The following is a 19,358-nucleotide window of genomic DNA, read 5'->3' on the forward strand; positions in this document are numbered from 1 at the left end:
GTCTGACGCTAATAAAAAGCATTACAAGAACAAAGTGCGATGTCGTGGTGCAGTTGAGGCAATTCTTCAACCGGCATGGAAGGACTGACGGCGTCGGAGTTCCTGACCAAGATACAAGGGGTCATATTAGACTTTCGATAATTGGGGCAGTGAGCCGGCCGCTGTGGCCGAGCGGTTCTAGGCCCTTCAGTCCGGAACCGCGCTGCTGCTGCTGCGGTCGCAGGTTCGAATCCTGCCTCGGGCGTGGATGTGTGTGATGTCCTTAGGTTAGTTAGGTTTAAGTAGTTCTAAGTCTAGGGGACTGATGACGTCAGATGTTAAGTCCCATAGTGCTTGGACCCATTTGAATTTTTGAATTGGGACAATGAAGACGGAAACCTATTTACCATATGGGTACACAACTTTGTAGGAATGATGTTGACACTGTGCGCTGCAGAATTCGCATTGTTCGTAGTGTTAGTGGCATGACTTGCCGTTAGGCGCCGATGTTGGTACGGCGACATAGGGCTGAAGCACAAGCATCAGTGTGCATTACAGCTGCAGGCAATAAACGTGGGTGTGGACAAGGTGAGCAGGGCTTCACTCGTAAAGTTGTTTTAGCAAAATAGCAGCAACAATGCTGCTGCTCTTCGCGAATGTCGACGCATTACAAGAATACGGAGAGGTCCTCTTTCCTCACCGGGGTTGAAGAACATTTTTCGGAAGTTCGAGGTAACCGGCGATTTGGGAATTGCTCCTGGGAAACGCAGACGGCCAACTGTGCCCCAAACTGTTGAAGAAGTTACTGTTGCCATGCCTGAGAAGGCTGGATGCAATGTGTGACATTCAAGCCGTGCACGAGCTGTGTCACGATAGCTGAACGTTCCATGGTCCAACGTTCGGAAAGTCGGTTTGAACAATTGTCCTGTAATCCCTAGAGCGTTTCCAGGCTGTCGAGGACGCAGATGGCGTCACATTCAGCAACGTTTGTGACCTGGACCATAAACATGGCACGCAGTTAACAACATTTAATACCCTTTCACGTGGACACGTTTTGTAAAGCATGTGAAACGTGTCATATGTGGCTGTGTGTGTAATGTGCAGTAAAATGAACGTCAGTGGAAAACTTTCATTATGTTTTCCAGAATACTGTGTACACCAACATCCAACCAACGGATACTACTCACTCTACATGACTCCTACACTGTTGCAGACAATTAATATACACTCCTGGAAATGGAAAAAAGAACACATTGGCACCGGTGTGTCAGACCCACCATACTTGCTCCGGACACTGCGAGAGGGCTGTACAAGCAATGATCACACGCACGGCACAGCGGACACACCAGGAACCGCGGTGTTGGCCGTCGAATGGCGCTAGCTGCGTAGCATTTGTGCACCGCCGCCGTCAGTGTCAGCCAGTTTGCCGTGGCATACGGAGCTCCATCGCAGTCTTTAACACTGGTAGCATGCCGCGACAGCGTGGACGTGAACCGTATGTGCAGTTGACGGACTTTGAGCGAGGGCGTATAGTTGGCATGCGGGAGGCCGGGTGGACGTACCGCCGAATTGCTCAACACGTGGGGCGTGAGGTCTCCACAGTACATCGATGTTGTCGCCAGTGGTCGGCGGAAGGTGCACGTGCCCGTCGACCTGGGGCCGGACCGCAGCGACGCACGGATGCACGCCAAGACCGTATGATCCTACGCAGTGCCGTAGGGGACCGCACCGCCACTTCCCAGCAAATTAGGGACACTGTTGCCCCTGGGGTATCGGCGAGGACCATTCGCAACCGTCTCCATGAAGCTGGGCTACGGTCCCGCACACCGTTAGGCCGTCTTCCGCTCACGCCCCAACATCGTGCAGCCCGCCTCCAGTGGTGTCGCGACAGGCGTGAATGGAGGGACGAATGGAGACGTGTCGTCTTCAGCGATGAGAGTCGCTTCTGCCTTGGTGCCAATGATGGTCGTATGCGTGTTTGGCGCCGTGCAGGTGAGCGCCACAATCAGGACTGCATACGACCGAGGCACACAGGGCCAACACCCGGCATCATGGTGTGGGGAGCGATCTCCTACACTGGCCGTACACCACTGGTGATCGTAGAGGGGACACTGAATAGTGCACGGTACATCCAAACCGTCATCGAACCCATCGTTCTACCATTCCTAGACCGGCAAGGGAACTTGCTGTTCCAACAGGACAATGCACGTCCGCATGTATCCCGTGCCACCCAACGTGCTCTAGAAGGTGTAAGTCAACTACCCTGGCCAGCAAGATCTCCGGATCTGTCCCCCATTGAGCATGTTTGGGACTGGATGAAGCGTCGTCTCACGCGGTCTGCACGTCCAGCACGAACGCTGGTCCAACTGAGGCGCCAGGTGGAAATGGCATGGCAAGCCGTTCCACAGGACTACATCCAGCATCTCTACGATCGTCTCCATGGGAGAATAGCAGCCTGCATTGCTGCGAAAGGTGGCTATACACTGCACTAGTGCCGACATTGTGCATGCTCTGTTGCCTGTGTCTATGTGCCTGTGGTTCTGTCAGTGTGATCATGTGATGTATCTGACCCCAGGAATGTGTCAACAAAGTTTCGCCTTCCTGGGACAATGAATTCACGGTGTTCTTATTTCAATTTCCAGGAGTGTATGTATCATCTGATGATGAATCGCTAGGCGGTTCGAACCCGTTAATGGAATAATAAAAAAATTGAAGATCAAAACAAAAGGCGGTTGGTTCCAGCAATTTTAAGAAACCTTTAAATTAAAATGTGTTTCTTTCAGCAGTTCGTTCGTTTTTCTCTTGCGCATGTCCTTACAAACATTTTCACAAAGTTTCATTGTCCTACGATCGCTCGCTTTTCACGGGGACCCTCTCAAATAGCAAAAGTTGATTTATAGCTACTCTGTAAATTCTATAAAAAATAATAAGACATCAAAGATTAATGAAGACACCTTACTCCATTAGCAAATTTCTGTAGATACTTATAGTTCAATCTCAAGCCTTCTGTATAGACCGACCTCAGTGAAAGCACAACTGCGCAAATGGTGAAGATATCCAAAGAATACACTGTGTAGCTAACGGTTTAACATGCACGAAACAAAAAGCTTGATATCCGAAAATTGGAGGCAAGAAACTTCCGAAATGGATGGAGTCATAAACATCTGGAGGAAACCGAGCGCGATATATGGTACTACAGGGGCGAGAAATGAAAATCTCAGCTTGCCAAAAATATACCGTGTGTTCTCCAGTTTGTTTCGACGATAGTGCTTCACGTATTAGTGTATCTTCTTTCCTTGTAGCTTCTCGAATTTAGCTTAAGATATGTAAATTGTTCTGACGTTACTCTTAGGTGGTTCAATTACCTTCTGGAGTAATCTACAAAATTTCGTCAGTGATCACCCAAGCTCTTTCTCCACTCACGAAATCAAACACGTCTGCTATGTTTGTTTTGTACTGATTTATAGCGAAGAAGCCTGAACGCCGCTACCAGTGTTAATTGCCACAACTTTCATTTCAGACACGAAAATGGTGCTTCGGTATGCATAAAGTGTCGAAACTGTGGTGTACACTGATCTCGTCGTGTAGACAGCCATTTACGAAATTATTTACGCATCGCTTGTTTGCAGCTCAGTCTTTTCGTGTGTACTTAGTTTGACGATGCCTACTGAAGTGGATGAAAGTGCCACAGCCGCTGAGGCGGCGTATGTGGCACTTTCCGGAGGCGGCTCCCACAAACAGCTGCCGACACGGCCGTGACTCACGCTGCTCGAGGTGCCGGCTACTTGACGGCCACTTTGTGTCGGGCACTGATAACTGCTTCAAACGAGATCCAGCGTTGCTGCAGTCGAAACGCTAACGAGCCCGCAGCAGTGTAGTTCCACTGAGCGGCAGATTGAATCGTTCCGACAATGAAGCTCTCTTACGGCTTAACAGCAGATATCTCCTTCCGCGACAGTTTCCACAAATCGTAAATAAATCCTTTGGTATGTGATATTACTGTTGCGCTTCCATTCTGATGTTCAAGTAACGCTCGTATAGCTGCAAAAAAAAAAGGTTCAAATGGCTCTGAGCACTATGGAAGTCAACAGCTATGGTCATCAGTCCCCTAGAACTTAGAACTACTTAAACCTAACTAACCTAAGGACAGCACACAACACCCAGTCATCACGAGGCAGAGAAAATCCCTGACCCCGCCGGGAATCGAACCCGGGAACCCGGGCGTGGGAAGCGAGAACGCTACCGCACGACCACGAGCTGCGGACAACTAGCATTTGATCAGAATGTTGGACGTACATAAAGAGAAAGAAACATCCATGCGAAAAGAATATGGTACATTGTTACGATAATGATTAAGAGTACAGTTAATTACCATTTACATATAATCTTCCGCTAAAATGAACATCTGTACTAATGTGATAGGACGCAAAGAGAGAAGTATTCTGCAGTAAGCAAAAGCTTTGCTAATTTTACTATCAAGAGAGACGTCTAGAAAATGAAAAAATAAATATTGGAAGTACAAGTAACGAAGTTCATTTACAGTAGCAATTTGAAACGAGTATTACAATTACGAAAGGCAGTTACTATTTAATGCATAGCCCCACATTGATAACAGTTGCAGAGAAGGATGTTCTATGTGAGTCTCCTTGATCATACGGACAGTGTCTAAACGAGATTCCATTTCATGGCAAATATTTTAAAGCACATGTGGAGTCACCGACCGAGTGTATTAGATATGCGCATTTTGAGATCTGGTGTTGTACCCGGCTAAGCAGGCGCGTTTACAAGGTTCTTTCACATAATGATTTCGGTGGCCAAGAGCAGAACGGTTTGGAAAACATCGATTTGAAACGTCCATACCCCAACGTCGGGGTGGCTCCATCTTGCTGAAAGGTGTAATCCATGGAATCCCTGTCAAGGTGTAATATAGGCCATTGCTCAAGCGTGTACAGCTAAATGTTTCAAAAAATGGTTCAAATGGCTCTAAGCACTATGGGACTTAACATCTGAGGTCACCAGTCCCCAAGACTTAGAACTACTTAAACCTAACTAACCTAAGGACATCACAAACATCCATGCCCGAGGCAGGATTCAAACGTGCGATCGTAGCAGCAGCAGCGCGGTTCCGGACTGAAGCGCTTAGAACCGCTCGTCCACAGCGGCCGGCAGCTAAATGTTTGTTGAAATACTTAGCTCAGTGGAGAAAGGTGACCCGTATAGTTTTTGTACCGGCATAATAAAGAAAAATTAACTTTCGGTGAATCACGGTGATTATTTACACACGTTTTGGCTTCCGGCATTGACGTACAATAATTCGTGAGTTTTGTCCGCAGCTCATGGTCGTGCGGTAGCGTTCTCGCTTCCCGCGCCCGGGCTCGATTCCCGGCGGGGTCAGGGATTTTCTCTGCCTCGTGATGACTAGGTGTTGTGTGATGTCGTTAGGTTTAAGTAGTTCTAAGTTCTAGGGGACTGATGACCATAGATGTTAAGTCCCATAGTGCTCAGAGCCATTTGAACCATTTTTGAGCCAATTCGTGAGTTTGACGAACTCTTCCAGTTTCAATGCCTGTAAATATGATACTTCCCGCACTTGCGCTGATTTCCGATTCACTGCGCTCGCGCTAATATCGATATTTTGAACCTTGTTTACATTTTTTGTAATTTTTATCGATGGATCGCAATGCATTAATAGTTACACCCGTTTGCAACTGCTGTACTAATTTTGATTTGCCCCGTATAACGAAATTCGAGAGCTACTGAAATGATGAGTGAAGCTATGTAACGCTCGTTAAAGTTTCGAAAATCCTTTCGCAAAAATAGCTAGGGAAATATTCTGGGAGAGAGACTCAAAGAATTTGGCCCAGGCCCGTTGTTCATATGGCGCGAGACGGCTCCCAGGAATAACAAAAATTTAATTTTCAATATTTCATACAGTTATTGACCGAATTTAAAAATTTAAAATGCTGCCATAATCTACTTATTGAGAGATATAATCGTACGTTAAAGATTTAATGCATAAGTCGACTGTTGCAATTAGAAACAGTGTATATGTCTTGAGGTAGAGCAAATTACCCAAACTACCGGTGTTTGAGAATGAGAACACTTTGGCGACTTAGAACAAACTTTATCAATAACTTCAAACCTTTAGGACTTTCTTTCTCACTAACACACCTCGCAAAATGATGAAACGAAAAAAGTTTATGCTTACTACATTTTCGTTGTCCCTTCAACAAACTGTAGTATCAGGCACGACGCCTTAATTTATTACTTCTTTACTACTAAATCTATTCGCAACACATTTTGCAGGCAGTATCCACATACAGCACTGAAAACTCCAGCAAACGTATGTCACTGTACGACAGAAAGTTCGGGAGATACGGCGTTTTATACGTGGGAGTTCGATTCTTTAAAGAATCCGTATGGGGATTTACTGGTATATCGCTAAAATACACCCCAAGACAAAAAATTAAAAAAATAAAACGACACATCACGAAGGAATTATCCGAATGGGTTGGATGTTCATCTGTTGTTGTTGTTGTTGTGGTCTTCAGTCCTGAGACTGGTTTGATGCAGCTCTCCATGCTACTCCATCCTGTGCAAGCTTCTTCATCTCCCAGTACTTACTGCAACCTACATCCTTCTGAATCTGCTAAGCGTATTCATCTCTTGGTCACCCTCTACGATTTTTACCCTCCACGCTGCCCTCCAATGCTAAATTTGTGATCCCTTGATGCCTCAGAACATGTCCTACCAACCGGTCCCTTCTTCTTGTCAAGTTGTGCCACAAACTCCTCCCCAATTCTGTCCAGTACCTCCTCATTAGTTATGTGATCTACCTATCTAATGTTCAGCAGTCTTCCGTAGCACCACATTTCGAAAGCTTCTATTCCCTTCTTGTCCAAACTATTTATCGTCCATGTTTCATTCCCATACATGGCTACACTCCATACAAATACTTTCAGAAACGACTTCCTTACACTTAAATCTATACTCGATGTTAACAAATTTCTCTTCTTCAGAAACGCTTTCCTTGCCATTGCCATTCACCGTTTTATATCCTCTCTACTTCGACCACTATCAGTTATTTTGCTCCCCAAATAGCAAAACTCCTTTACTACTTTAAGTGTCTCATTTCCTAATCTAATTCCCTCAGCATCACCCGAGTTTACATTCGACTACATTCCATTATCCTCGTTTTGCTTTTGTTGATGTTCATCTTATATCCTCCCTTCAAGACACCATGCATTCCGTTCAACTGCTCTTCCAAGTCCTTTGCTGTCTCTGACAGAATTACAATGTCATCGGCGAACCTCAAAGTTTTTATTTCTTCTCCATGGATTTTAATACCTACTCCGAATTTTTCTTTTGTTTCCTTTACTGCTTGCTCAATATACAGATTGAATAACATCGGGGAGAGGCTACAACCCTGTCTCACTCCCTTCCCAACCACTGCTTCCCTTCCATGGCCCTCGACTCTTATAACTGCCATCTGGTTTCTGTACAAATTGTAAATAGCCTTTCGCTACCTGTATTTTACCCCTGCCACCTTTAGAATTTGAAAGAGAGTATTCCAGTCAACATTGTCAAAAACTTTCGACGATTAATTCACGAGGAAGAGCTCCACAAATTGAGGAAATCAGTAACGTGTTGGTTCACCTCTGACCTTATAACACGAACAGCTATCCTGCTGGAAGATGCAATCACCTTCGGGGAACTCATCAAACATGTAGAGATGCAGATGGTCCGCAATAATGTTTACATTGTCCAACGTTGCCATGGTGCCTTCGATTACTGCTCATAGCGGTCTGCGTCCGTGGTGCGGTGCTCGAAGCAGCAGTCGTTCGCCTGTATGTCAGTGTATCCGGACACCATCATGGTTCTGATGTTCGAAGAAACGTGATTCATCTGACCAAGAGACTTGCCTCCATTGATCTACGGTCCAGTCTCGATGATCCCGACCCACTGCAGTCGTAGGTCAACATTGGAACACGTAACAGTTGCCTGCTGCGGAGCCCCATGCTCAACTATGTCCGCTGAACAATATGATCGAAGCATTTGAGCCTGCACCAGAATTTTACTCTGTCGCTAGATCTGCCTCAGGTCGCCCCTATACCGGTGTAAAGCAAAGACCACGACGTTCTGTGATAACGAGTGAAGCTGCAACTGTTGTTGCCTACTTTCTTTACCGCGCCACATTTCCGCGATGCCACTAAGCAGCATTCAGTCTCGGTTTGCGCAATGGTCTTAATGTTTTGACTCATCCATGTACAGGGTGATCCGTTTGAGACGTCAGAAAAGACCAACGTTATATTTCTTAAGTTAATACACTACTGGCCATTAAAATTGCTACACCAAGAAGAAATGCAGATGATAAACGGGTATTCATTGGACAAATATATTATACTAGAGCTGACATGTGATTACATTTTCACGCAATTTGGGTGCATAGATCCTAAGAAATCAGTACCCAGAACAACCACCTCTGGTCGTAATAACGGCCTTGATACGCCTGGGCATTGAGTCAAACAGAGCTTGGATGGCGTGTATAGGTACAGCCGCCCATGCAGCTTCAACACGATACCACAGTTCATCAAGAGTAGTGACTAGCGTATTGTGACGAGCCAGTTGCTCGGCCACCATTGACCAGATGTTTTCAATTGGTGAGAGATCTGGAGAATGTGCTGGCGAGGGCAGCAGTCGAACATTTTCTGTATCCAAAAGGCCCGTTCAGGACCTGCAACATGCGGTCGTGCATCATCCAGCTGAAATGTAGGGTTTCGCAGGGATCGAATGACGGGTAGAGCTACGGGTCGTAACACATCTGAAATGTAACGTCCACTGCTCAAAGTGCCGTCAATGCGAACAAGAGGTGACAGAGACGTGTTACCAGTGGCACCCCATACCATCACGCCGGGTGATACGCCAGTATAGCGATGACGAATACACGCTTCCAATGTGCGTTCACCGCGATGTCGCTAAACAAGGATGCGACCATCATGATGCTGTAAACAGAACCTGGATTCATCCGAAAAAAATGAAGTTTTGCCATTCGTGCACCCAGGTTCGTCGTTGAGTACACCATCGCATGCGCTCCTGTCTGTGATGCAGCGTCAAGGGTAACCGCAGCCACGGTCTCCGAGCTGATAGTCCATGCTGTTGCAAACGTCGTCGAACTGTTCGTGCAGATGGTTGTTGTCTTGCAAACGTCCCCATCTGTTGACTCAGGGATCGAGACGTGGCTGCTGATAAGTTGCCTGTCATCTCGACTGCTAGTGATACGAGACCTTTGGGATCCAGCACGGCGTTCCGTATTACCCTCCTGGACCCACCGATTCCATATTCTGCTAACAGTCTTTTGATCTCGACAACGCGAACAGCAATGTCGCGATGCGATAAACCTTTATCAAAGGCGGAAACGTGATGGTACGCATTTCTCCTCCTCAAACGAGGCATCACAACAACGTTTCACAAGGCAACGCCGGTCAACTGCTGATTGTGTATGAGAAATCGGTTGGAAACTTTCCTCGTGTCAGCACATTGTAGGTGTCGCCACCGGCGCCAACCTTGTGTGATTGGTCTGAAAGCTAATCGTTTGCATATCACAGCATCTTCTTCGTGTCGGTTAAATTTCGCGTCTGTTGCACGTCATCTTCGTGGTGTAGCAATTTTAACGGCCAGTAGTATATATCTGCCTCTGAGCAATTTCTTGTAATGTATGTGAAAATGATCGGAGTTAACAATGAGTGACCATGCTCCGGGAGGCAAGCCAACAGCGCGTAGTTCCCAGCGCAAACACGAGATATCAGAAACATATTGTACGGAGGTGGCACAAGTTAGCGCCCTCAGTATCTCGATTGTTACGTGAAAATTGTCGTTATGCCATAACAACACACTCAGTGTGTCGTATCGTATGCGAAATACTCGAGTGTCACAGAGACACAGCAAGCTTTCAGACGTCGATACGTCATCGACTCATTCTTTTTTGTGGAGGAGAATGTTAGTGCTGTCAGTTATCTTGAAATGATCGACCAGCATGTGGTCCCTCAATTATAACAACATGGGATACTGGACGCCATTATCAATCAACAGGACGGCGCTCCACCGCACTGGGTTCTCGTTGTGTGGGAATAATTAAACCAGATATTCAAGATCGCTGGTGTGGCCAAGGCCTCCTAATGGCCCCGACTTAACGCCTACAGATTTTTTTGTGTGAAGCTACGTCAAGTCAACAGGGTATGCACAAAGAATACATAATATAGTCGACCTACGGATGCGGATTATAGCGGCCATTCAGTAAATCACCCCAGAAATGTCGCGATCCACTTAACGCAAAATCGACGCGAGGCATGATACGTGCATTCACAATGGCGGACATGCCTAATATACTGCAACAGAAACCTCAGACGCATTACTTTAGTGCCATATCGAACGGATCACCCTGTATTATTTCTCTATTACTAACCAAGAGTAGAAAGAAACCAATTGACACACACTGTTTATCCATGGGTGGCCCTATTCAACATTCTTCCGCAGAACAAAAATGGTGCCGAGGTGCGATATGAACATCAAACCTCACGCTTTTCAGCGTCGATACTCTGTAAATCACATTTAAGCGCCTGGCAGAGGTTTCATCGAACCAAGTTCACAGTAATTCTCTATTATTCCAATCTCTTACAGCGTGCATAAAAAACGAACACCTATACCTTTCCGTGCGAGCTCTGATTTCCCTTATTTTATTATGATGATCGTTTCTCCCTGTGTAGGTCAGTGTCAGTAACATATTTCCACAGCCGGAGGAGAAAGTTGGTGATTGAAATTTCGTGATAAGATCCCGTTGCAACGAAAAACGCCTTTGTTTTAATGATGACCGCCCCAAATCCTGTATCATTTCAGTGACACTCTCCCCCATATTTCGCGATCTTACAAAACGTACTGCCCTTCTTTGAACTTTCTCGATGTACTCCGTTAATTCTTTCTGGTAAGGATCCTACGCCTCGCAGCAGTACTCCAAAAGAGGACGGACAAACGTAGTGTAGGCCGTCTCTTTAGTAGTGTTCTGCCAATGAAAGGCAGTCTTTGGTTTGCCTCCCCCATAACAGTTTAAGTTGTTCGTAATAGGAGTTCCTAGGTATTTAGTTTAATTTTCGGCCTTTAGATGTGACTATAAGCGAAGTTTAATGTATTCCTATTAGCTCTCATGAGGATGCCTCCACGCATTTCATTACTTAGGGTCAGCTGTTAATTTTCGCACCATATACAGATATCCTTTCTAAATACTTTTGCAATTTGTTTTGATCTTCCGATGACTTTTCTAGACGATAAACGATACCATCAACTGTAAATTACCTAAGACGGCTGCTCAGATTGTCTCCTAAATCCTTTATATGGATAAGGAACAGCAGACGGCCTGCAATACTACATTGGGGAACGCCAGAAATGACTTCTCTTTTACTCGGTAACTTTCGGAAAGTTACTACGAACTGTCACCTTCCTGACGGGAAATCACGAATCCACTCACATTAACTGAGACAATATCCCACAAGAAAGCAATTTCACTACAAGCCGCTTATGTGGTACAGTGTCAAAAGCCTTCTAGAAATCTAGAAATACGGAGTCAGTTTGAAATTCATTGTCAATAGCACTCAACATTTCGTGTGAGTAAGAGCTAGTTGTGTTTCACAAGAACGATGTTTTTAAATCCGCGTTGACTGTGTGTCAATAGACCTCTCTCTTCGACGTAATGCATATTATTCGAATACAGTATATGTTCCAAAATCCTGCTGCATATCGACGTTAATGATATGAGCCTGTGATATAGTGGATTATTCCTACCATCTTTCCTGTATATTGGTGTGACCTGTGTAACTTTCAAGACTCTATTTACAATAATATACACCTTCAGTATTTAATGACAGCAGTAATAATAATTGAAATGAAAATGTGAAAATCCAGTAGGCCTTGATTACAGCATTAATTTCAAAGGACCGTTATGTGGTTGGTATACCTGGGAAGAGCAATACGCGGGAATATGATATGGAATGAACACACAATCTAATTCCAGAGTGTGACGGCTGTAAACATTGTGCAGTAATGTAGACAAAAAGTCAACTAGATCTGATAATGAAAAAAATGGGGACACAATTCAGAGATCTCAAGACAGTACGAAATTCACGCATAGCTCAGACTGAAGTAGATAAAAATGTTCTGAAGTTCTACCTTTAGAATAGAAACTGTATCTATAATCTCGGGATGAGGATTCAAATTCCTCAGCTTTGGCGCAAAGTCTTCCTAATTATTGTTCCAAAGTATCGCTTTTCTTTGATTTGCGGCCTTCTATAGTAATTAGGCTGTCAGGCCGCTGTCTGTCGAACAGGCCGCCCTTTAAAAGCGCCGTATTTATCGCTCCACTGCCGCTGACTTCACATGTGTGCCTCCGAATGTTCACACAAGAAAAACCAAGCACGCTGCCGCCTTCCCACGAGATGAAGAACCCGTTGCCAGCAATCAATACACTTCGTTTCCCGTTGGTGAAACTTCGGCATCGTTACACACAACCAAAAGCCTTCTTTATGATTCATGAATGATCCTCACAACTTGATTCACGAAAGATAAAATTCAATTAAAATTTTTGTGTTAACATCTAAATCCAGCTACCTAGTCAGAAAAATTTCATATTTAAAATGTGGTTTGAAAAAAAAATACATCAATAAAGATAATACAACAAAATAAATCCCGGTACTTCATTTTACTATGGCACTACATAGCTTCAATAAAAGGCATTCATGTCTTCTGTAAGCTACCCGATTTTTAGATTCAGAAAATGTTCTTCAAAGTTCACTACAGTAGCTATTAAAGTCACATGTGGTAACAGCTGTTTCATTCTCCCCTGAGCACTATGACAAGGATACTGACAAAGTTGTTACAAAAAGACATAATTCGTACATACAGACATTTGCATACTTATTGGTCTAGTTTGACAAGTATGGGGCAGGTAGTTGGCCAGTACTTTGTTATAGGAACCACCCTCAAATTTGTCTGAACTATTATAGAGAAGGAATTAGAGCCTCCATCCTCCTGTACACAAGGTTCGACTGTTTAAAATAGCGCAACTACATTTGGTTTATTTCTATTGTACAATATTATTTTGTTTATGCATTCTTGCAAATAAGTTACATAAAAGCTAGTGCTACACTGTTTGTCAACACTAAGAACTGCACACACTACACACATAAATTACCAGCAGACACCAGGACCATGTCAGTGATGTTTGGTTTGTGCCACAGCTTCCCATTTGCTTGTATGAAAAAGTGAGCTAACATTTCTTCATAATGTGTGAGATATTAGTTCACAAGAGAGTAATATTTTAGCATTACAAACTGCAGAGTTTTGGTGTAAGCATTTTTGTTAAGAAAACTTTATCATGAAAAATTGTGCTTTCAAATGACTTAGAAGGTTTTTTATCATTATTATTGATGCATGTTGCATTTGTTACCAAATCTGTACTCAGTGCTATGTAAGTAAAACTTCACTGTATATAATGTTTTGCTTAACTTGTACTTTTAACTGTTTTTTTAAGTAAATGTGTTTTAGTAATCTCCTTAATTACTCATGGATATTTTTTGTATAATTTTAATCTTTGACTGAAAATGATGTTTTGTGTTTTACGTTTATTGTTTCTTGTTTCTTGGTAAATGTAAGTTCAGTCTAGATCTTGTTCCAAGATGTAATTAAAAATCCTCAATGTTTTGAAAAGATTTTCACAGTGATCCCTGTTACTATTTGGTTATTATCCTTTTGAATCTTCTTTATAGTTTGAAAATTTTGTTCAACATTTTGTTCATATTTTGAGTCGTAAATAGGCGAAACAAATAGACTGTCTTTTTGTGCCTATCTGCGACTCAGCATTTCTGCTATATGGTGAATAGCAACTTTTCATAATAGTGTTATGTTCCACCCTAGATTTTCCATTGTTTGATTTTTGTTCATTTTGTACATTTGTTCCCCAGAAAGGAATTTCATAGCTAGGAATCAACTGTTCGTACGAGTAGTACGTAACTAATAGCCGCTTTCTGTTACATACTGATGACAGAACTCTAATGCAATTCAAATAAAGACTAACACTTTATACATTAATATATTTACATGAAGTACATTTAAAAAGGAAACCACCACTTAAAATTATGGATGAAATATCTCCTTATGAAGTAGATGCCCTTCTTTGCAAGAAAGAGAGGAATTGATCTGAGGGAATAGGTGTGTTATGAGATTAGCAAGGTCTGTGGCTCAAGGGGAGAAAGCAAGATAGGATGGTTGGGATATCACCAAATGGTGAGTTGGGTGCAGAGACAAGAGGAAAGTTTATACGTGGTGCCATTGTTGTCCAGCCAATATGATGCCCATTGTTGTCCAGCCAGTATGATGCTCATCCAAAATTATAATCACATATGCCAATGTCACTTTTTATTTTCGCACTTTATTGTTGCCATCTAAAAGCATCCATTGACTGAAATGTAGGTTACCCTTCTAGTGACAAACTGTGTCATTCTTGTTGTGAGTGAAGGTCTTCATTGGGAAATGTGATAGCATAACTCATATTGAATGGCTGCTACTTACATTTAAGCAGGAGATTATTCATATAAAATGACATTCTTATGGAGCTTAATTGTTACTAACAATTAGTGGGTTGCCAGTGTGTCCATAGACTCAAAGAAGGATTTATTTTTATTTTTGTGCTATCTGAATTTTTTTCTGTGTATATTTTATGTATTGTGTGCATTTGTGTAATTTGTTCTGCATGTGTGTAATTTATTCAGAACAATGAATATGGAAAATTTTGTTTCAGATGCAGACAATTCTGTATCACAACTCCAGTGGTAGTGCAGCTTTCACGGGCAACCTGAAGCAGAAAGAAGTTCACAGAGCAATTACTCTGCACCCTGTGAAACACCATGAGCAGATGTATAGAATACACAATTACATGCAAGTAAGATTATAATTTCTGAACCACTAAATTTAGTGAAAATATATCAGTTCTGCTCACATTGCTACCTAAAGCTTTAAGTTCGATTTTCAGTGTAACTTTATTTATACTGTGTAACAAAATGATAATCATTGCTGTGTTGTTGCCACTGAGCTAATTCACATATGAAGAGTGGAAATGAAAAATGTTGTGTCAAATCTCACATTTGTCAGGAGAATCACAAACAATGTATATATTTTTGTACATAACTTATTTGTATCCAAAAAATTGATAAAGTATTCTGATATCATCTCATCATGGCAAAAAAAAAAAGAAAAAAAACAATAATAATAATAATAATAATAATAATAATAATGAGACACACAAGACATTAAATAATTTATTAAGAATGTACTAAGTGCCATACCACAAAACTAAGGCCAATAAGAAAGCTTTTGTTTCAAGTATCTTTAATACAGAGGAACCATGTTATGTTTGTGACAATGTAAGTATTGAAATACAGCATAATATTTTAACCAGTAGAACTATAGTCAAGAAAAACCAGATGACATTTCTTTTACATTTTTACAAGAGATAACATAAATAAATTCAGGGAAAAAAGTCTGTTGGTGTTGACTTCCGTTTTTTATGCAACTCCATTCTTGACATCCTGAAAGCCATGGATCAAGGCTGCCGAATACGTGCAGTGTTCCTTGATTTCTGGAAAGCTTTTGACTCAGTATCACACCAACACTTGTTACTGAAAGCACGGTTATATGGGGTATCAAGCAGAAATTGCAAAGTTTACTGTAAAACTTCCTGTGCTGTCAAGGAGGTAATGGCAATATCGTCAACAGATCTTTCTGTTTTGGAACTGATGAACATGGCTGGTCTTCCAGCTTAAATAGGGCATGGTGTATATCTTCTATGGTCTTTTATATTTCGAAAACATCGATATTTTTCCATTATTCTGTTTCAGAGTAAGAATTTTGAGATGGATGAGTATGAGACAGTTTGTTCATACTTAATTTGGAGATCTCACAGGCCTGCATTGACAACAGTATTTCAGAAATATCTTTAAAATCAAAGAAGTCAGTTGCAGGCATTGGAATTACATGGAATGTGTTCATAGTTTTAAATAACTCAACAAGCTTGTGCAAAACTTACGGAACAAAGGCCCTGCTTACTTTTCCTCATTTGTCTACAATTGCAAAATCTCTGTTGCAGCTCAAAAAGCTGTTCCCACTCACCTAAAACTTGTCTCTTGACACCATCCCAGGCTGCATGGAGGAGGCCTTGATGCGCGGCACTTGGAATTCTGCTGGGAAGCTCTGCTTGGCACAAAGATCATGTGCGATCTATTAATAAATGTTTGAAACATTTGTGATTTAACACTTGAAACAAATCCACGTATATGTAATGCAGGCACCAGGCACTGAGAGTGCATTTTGTGAAAAAATAGTGCTTCAAATGTTTTCCATTTCCACTCTTCATATAATACATCGCTTTTTATTTTAATGTTAACTAGTTATAGTGTACTAATGCTGCAGGTATCTTTAGTCTGCCAAATTAACAGACACACAACTTTTTGAATGCCTGTGCCTCAGTATATAAAGGACTTTAAGGAAATTAATTGTAATTTATATTTGTTTCCTCATTCAGTATTTTTAGTTTAATATTAAAAATCAATGATTTGAGAATAAAAATTTATAACCAGCATACACCACAAAGAAACAAAATAACTCCCAAAAACTATTTTTTTCCCTTTTGATTAGTTGCTCATCATGTAGAATAAAATGTGATAATTTGAGAGTGTTTGAAATAGTTTATTTTCAAGCAACCACCTGGTTCCCTTCTTACACTTTTGCCAGTGGCCTAAGCACTATGTTCTAAATGTACTGTCCAATTCAGTGGACAGCTACAGACACTATTGGCAGTGACTGGAAACTGTTACTTTATGTGTTCTTTTGAGTACAGAATGATTGTGATAATTTTTTAAGCTGGTTTAATGCTTGCTTGTGATGAAATATTGTTTTATTGAATCTATTTATTTTTGTGCTGCATGGACATCATTTTTGCTGTACTCTGGAAGCAATGGTATGTGTGAAAATATAAAATTCAGTTGGGTTACCATTAGTAGTTAATTTTGTCGTTACACCTTACAAGTTCATATTATGCAGTGGAATATTGTTTTCAGTCAGCGATGGTACAGGATATGACTGTTATTTTAACATACATTGTAGCAATCACTGAAGTGGAGGCTGCAATGAAAGAGATCATAGGCAAAAGAACAACTCTGCATTCTCTCCTCTTTTTTGGTCGGAGTTATTCATTTATTTCCTGGTATGATTAAGATTATCTAACTGGAAAAGATGTTATATATTTTTCATTATCAGTTTTCAAGTAAATTGTTTAAAGATAGGAAACATGATGTGCTGAACATCTTTCATAATTTATGTTCATACTACAATACTTAAAGAGGGTGATCTTTTTAAGTAAAGCTTTGAGAATTTTTTCTTATTTGCAGATGCAAAAATTTGCCATTTTCTTACTTTGGTAAGAAATATTAGAATAATTTGGCTAATGTGGAGCGTGTCCTGCTCAATGTAAAGGACAATCTCTACAGATGAAATAAGTGGTAGGGGATTTTATGTGAGCTGGAAGACCCAACTCCATTTCATCTGAGCCTTTAGGGTGTTTAGCCAACATGTGAAGTGAAAGTGTGTTAGTGCTCCAATGGAGAGTTTAGGTGCAACAAAACACTGAGTAGTGTTGTGTCTTCAGAATTTGCTTTAATGGGGTGGCTGAGCAATCTTGTGATTACCAGCCTCCAAGTGGTGCTAGCATCAGTGTACTGATCCAAGAGGGCCATATTTTGGAGAATATCAACTCACTGTACATGCATGTTCAGTATTCCTTAGAATGATTTCAGTCACTATCACTTTCTTATTGGACAAACCATGTATACTTAAGGAAATACATGTTTAAAGTGATCTCATAATCAGGTAATTATCTTTTGTGTACTACTACTTGAATCATTCTAGTGTTAATTGTGTTCACTAATTTTCTAGGCACTGAAAGTTCAGGATCTGCAACAAGAGAGCATTAATTTGCATCGTGATATTATGACTACAATGAAATACTTAAATGTTCCACCACATGAAGTGGCTGATGTATTTATAGCAAAGGATACACCTATTTTTCCAGCCAAAGAGGGAAGTCCACATTATTTGGGAGATTCAGCTATGCTAGGTAAATGTTTCCTTTTAGTTCTGTTATTCAGTGAATAACTATGCCATAAAATGTCAATATTACGCAATATAAAATGTCATGTTTCAGGAGTAATAAATGCTCACCTGTGAGACAGTAATGCATTTGTTATTTTGCTCTAAGAATTAACAAATTTTTTATTGGAAGCTTTTTTTATTCTTGCACAAGAAGACTGAATGAATGAATAAATGAATGGCCATTTTTAGAAATTCCAATGTATTCTGTTTGTCCATTTGCTTCCCATGTTTCAAGATAGACTGACAAGCAATTAAATATTATAATACCATTTGAGGAAGGATTGTTAAGTAAAAGAGCCCTTTTATATCAAATAGTGTCACAATAACCAATTGCTATAAAATTCATTATTAAATTGTAAATATTTAATAATATCCATCCACATGGCATATTATGTTTGGTTGTTTAAATAAACATAATTTATCATTGTCATCTTATGTGGTTTCATAACACGACACATTGTTATGTGAGAAGATGAAGAGCAGGAGTGAAATGATGAATATTAAATCATGCTGTGCCTAGGTCAAAAATTATTATATTAAATTATGATAGAGGTGGCAGATTACAAATGCATCTGACTGTTGATAGAAGTACATAATTTTTAGTATGGTGTTTGCACTACTGACTTATTCAAACTGTTTAATTGTAATCTAATTATTTTAAAAGCTTTTGTGACCTACTGTGTACTCTTTTTGTCATTTCCAAATGCATTTCTGTATAACACAAGCTCAGCACAACACGTATTTAAGGCAAACTTTAGATTCACTGGCTTGCTGTTAAAGATCAGATAAATTCCTGAAAGAAAAGCAAACTTATGGTATATGTTACTCAAAGATGTATGAACTTGTCTATGAATATGCTTGCTTGTTAGCAACACTTTGTTATTATGCTTGTAGAAAGAGACATATGTTAGAGCTAGATCTGCATCCACTTTCCACTGGTTGATTATTCCTGTTGATGAATTTCACAAGAATCTGAAAATATTAACATTCAGAAATTGTTGGTGTTTTTGTGTATGCTGAAGTTAGTTTCAAGGGAAGCTACATCCACATCTGTCAAAAAAATGTCCTTTTAGGTTGCTTACAACTCTTTTTGTGAAAATATGATTGGTGAACATGGGGCTCTGTGCTTTGCA

At 41.1% G+C, this 19,358-nt stretch overlaps 1 protein-coding gene across 1 annotated transcript in view; it reads left to right on the forward strand.

The window, feature by feature from the left end:
* Nucleotides 1–19,358, forward strand: part of LOC126094655 (chondroitin sulfate synthase 1) — a 335,383-nt gene that overhangs the window by 280,072 nt on the left and 35,953 nt on the right. The window contains exons 4-5 of the mRNA XM_049909158.1: nt 14,822–14,962; nt 18,010–18,190. Coding sequence (XP_049765115.1) covers nt 14,822–14,962; nt 18,010–18,190 — 322 coding nt within the window. The remainder of the gene's footprint in view (nt 1–14,821; nt 14,963–18,009; nt 18,191–19,358) is intronic.

The sequence above is a fragment of the Schistocerca cancellata genome, chromosome 8, assembly GCF_023864275.1.
Source record: "Schistocerca cancellata isolate TAMUIC-IGC-003103 chromosome 8, iqSchCanc2.1, whole genome shotgun sequence".
Lineage (NCBI taxonomy): Eukaryota > Metazoa > Arthropoda > Insecta > Orthoptera > Acrididae > Schistocerca > Schistocerca cancellata.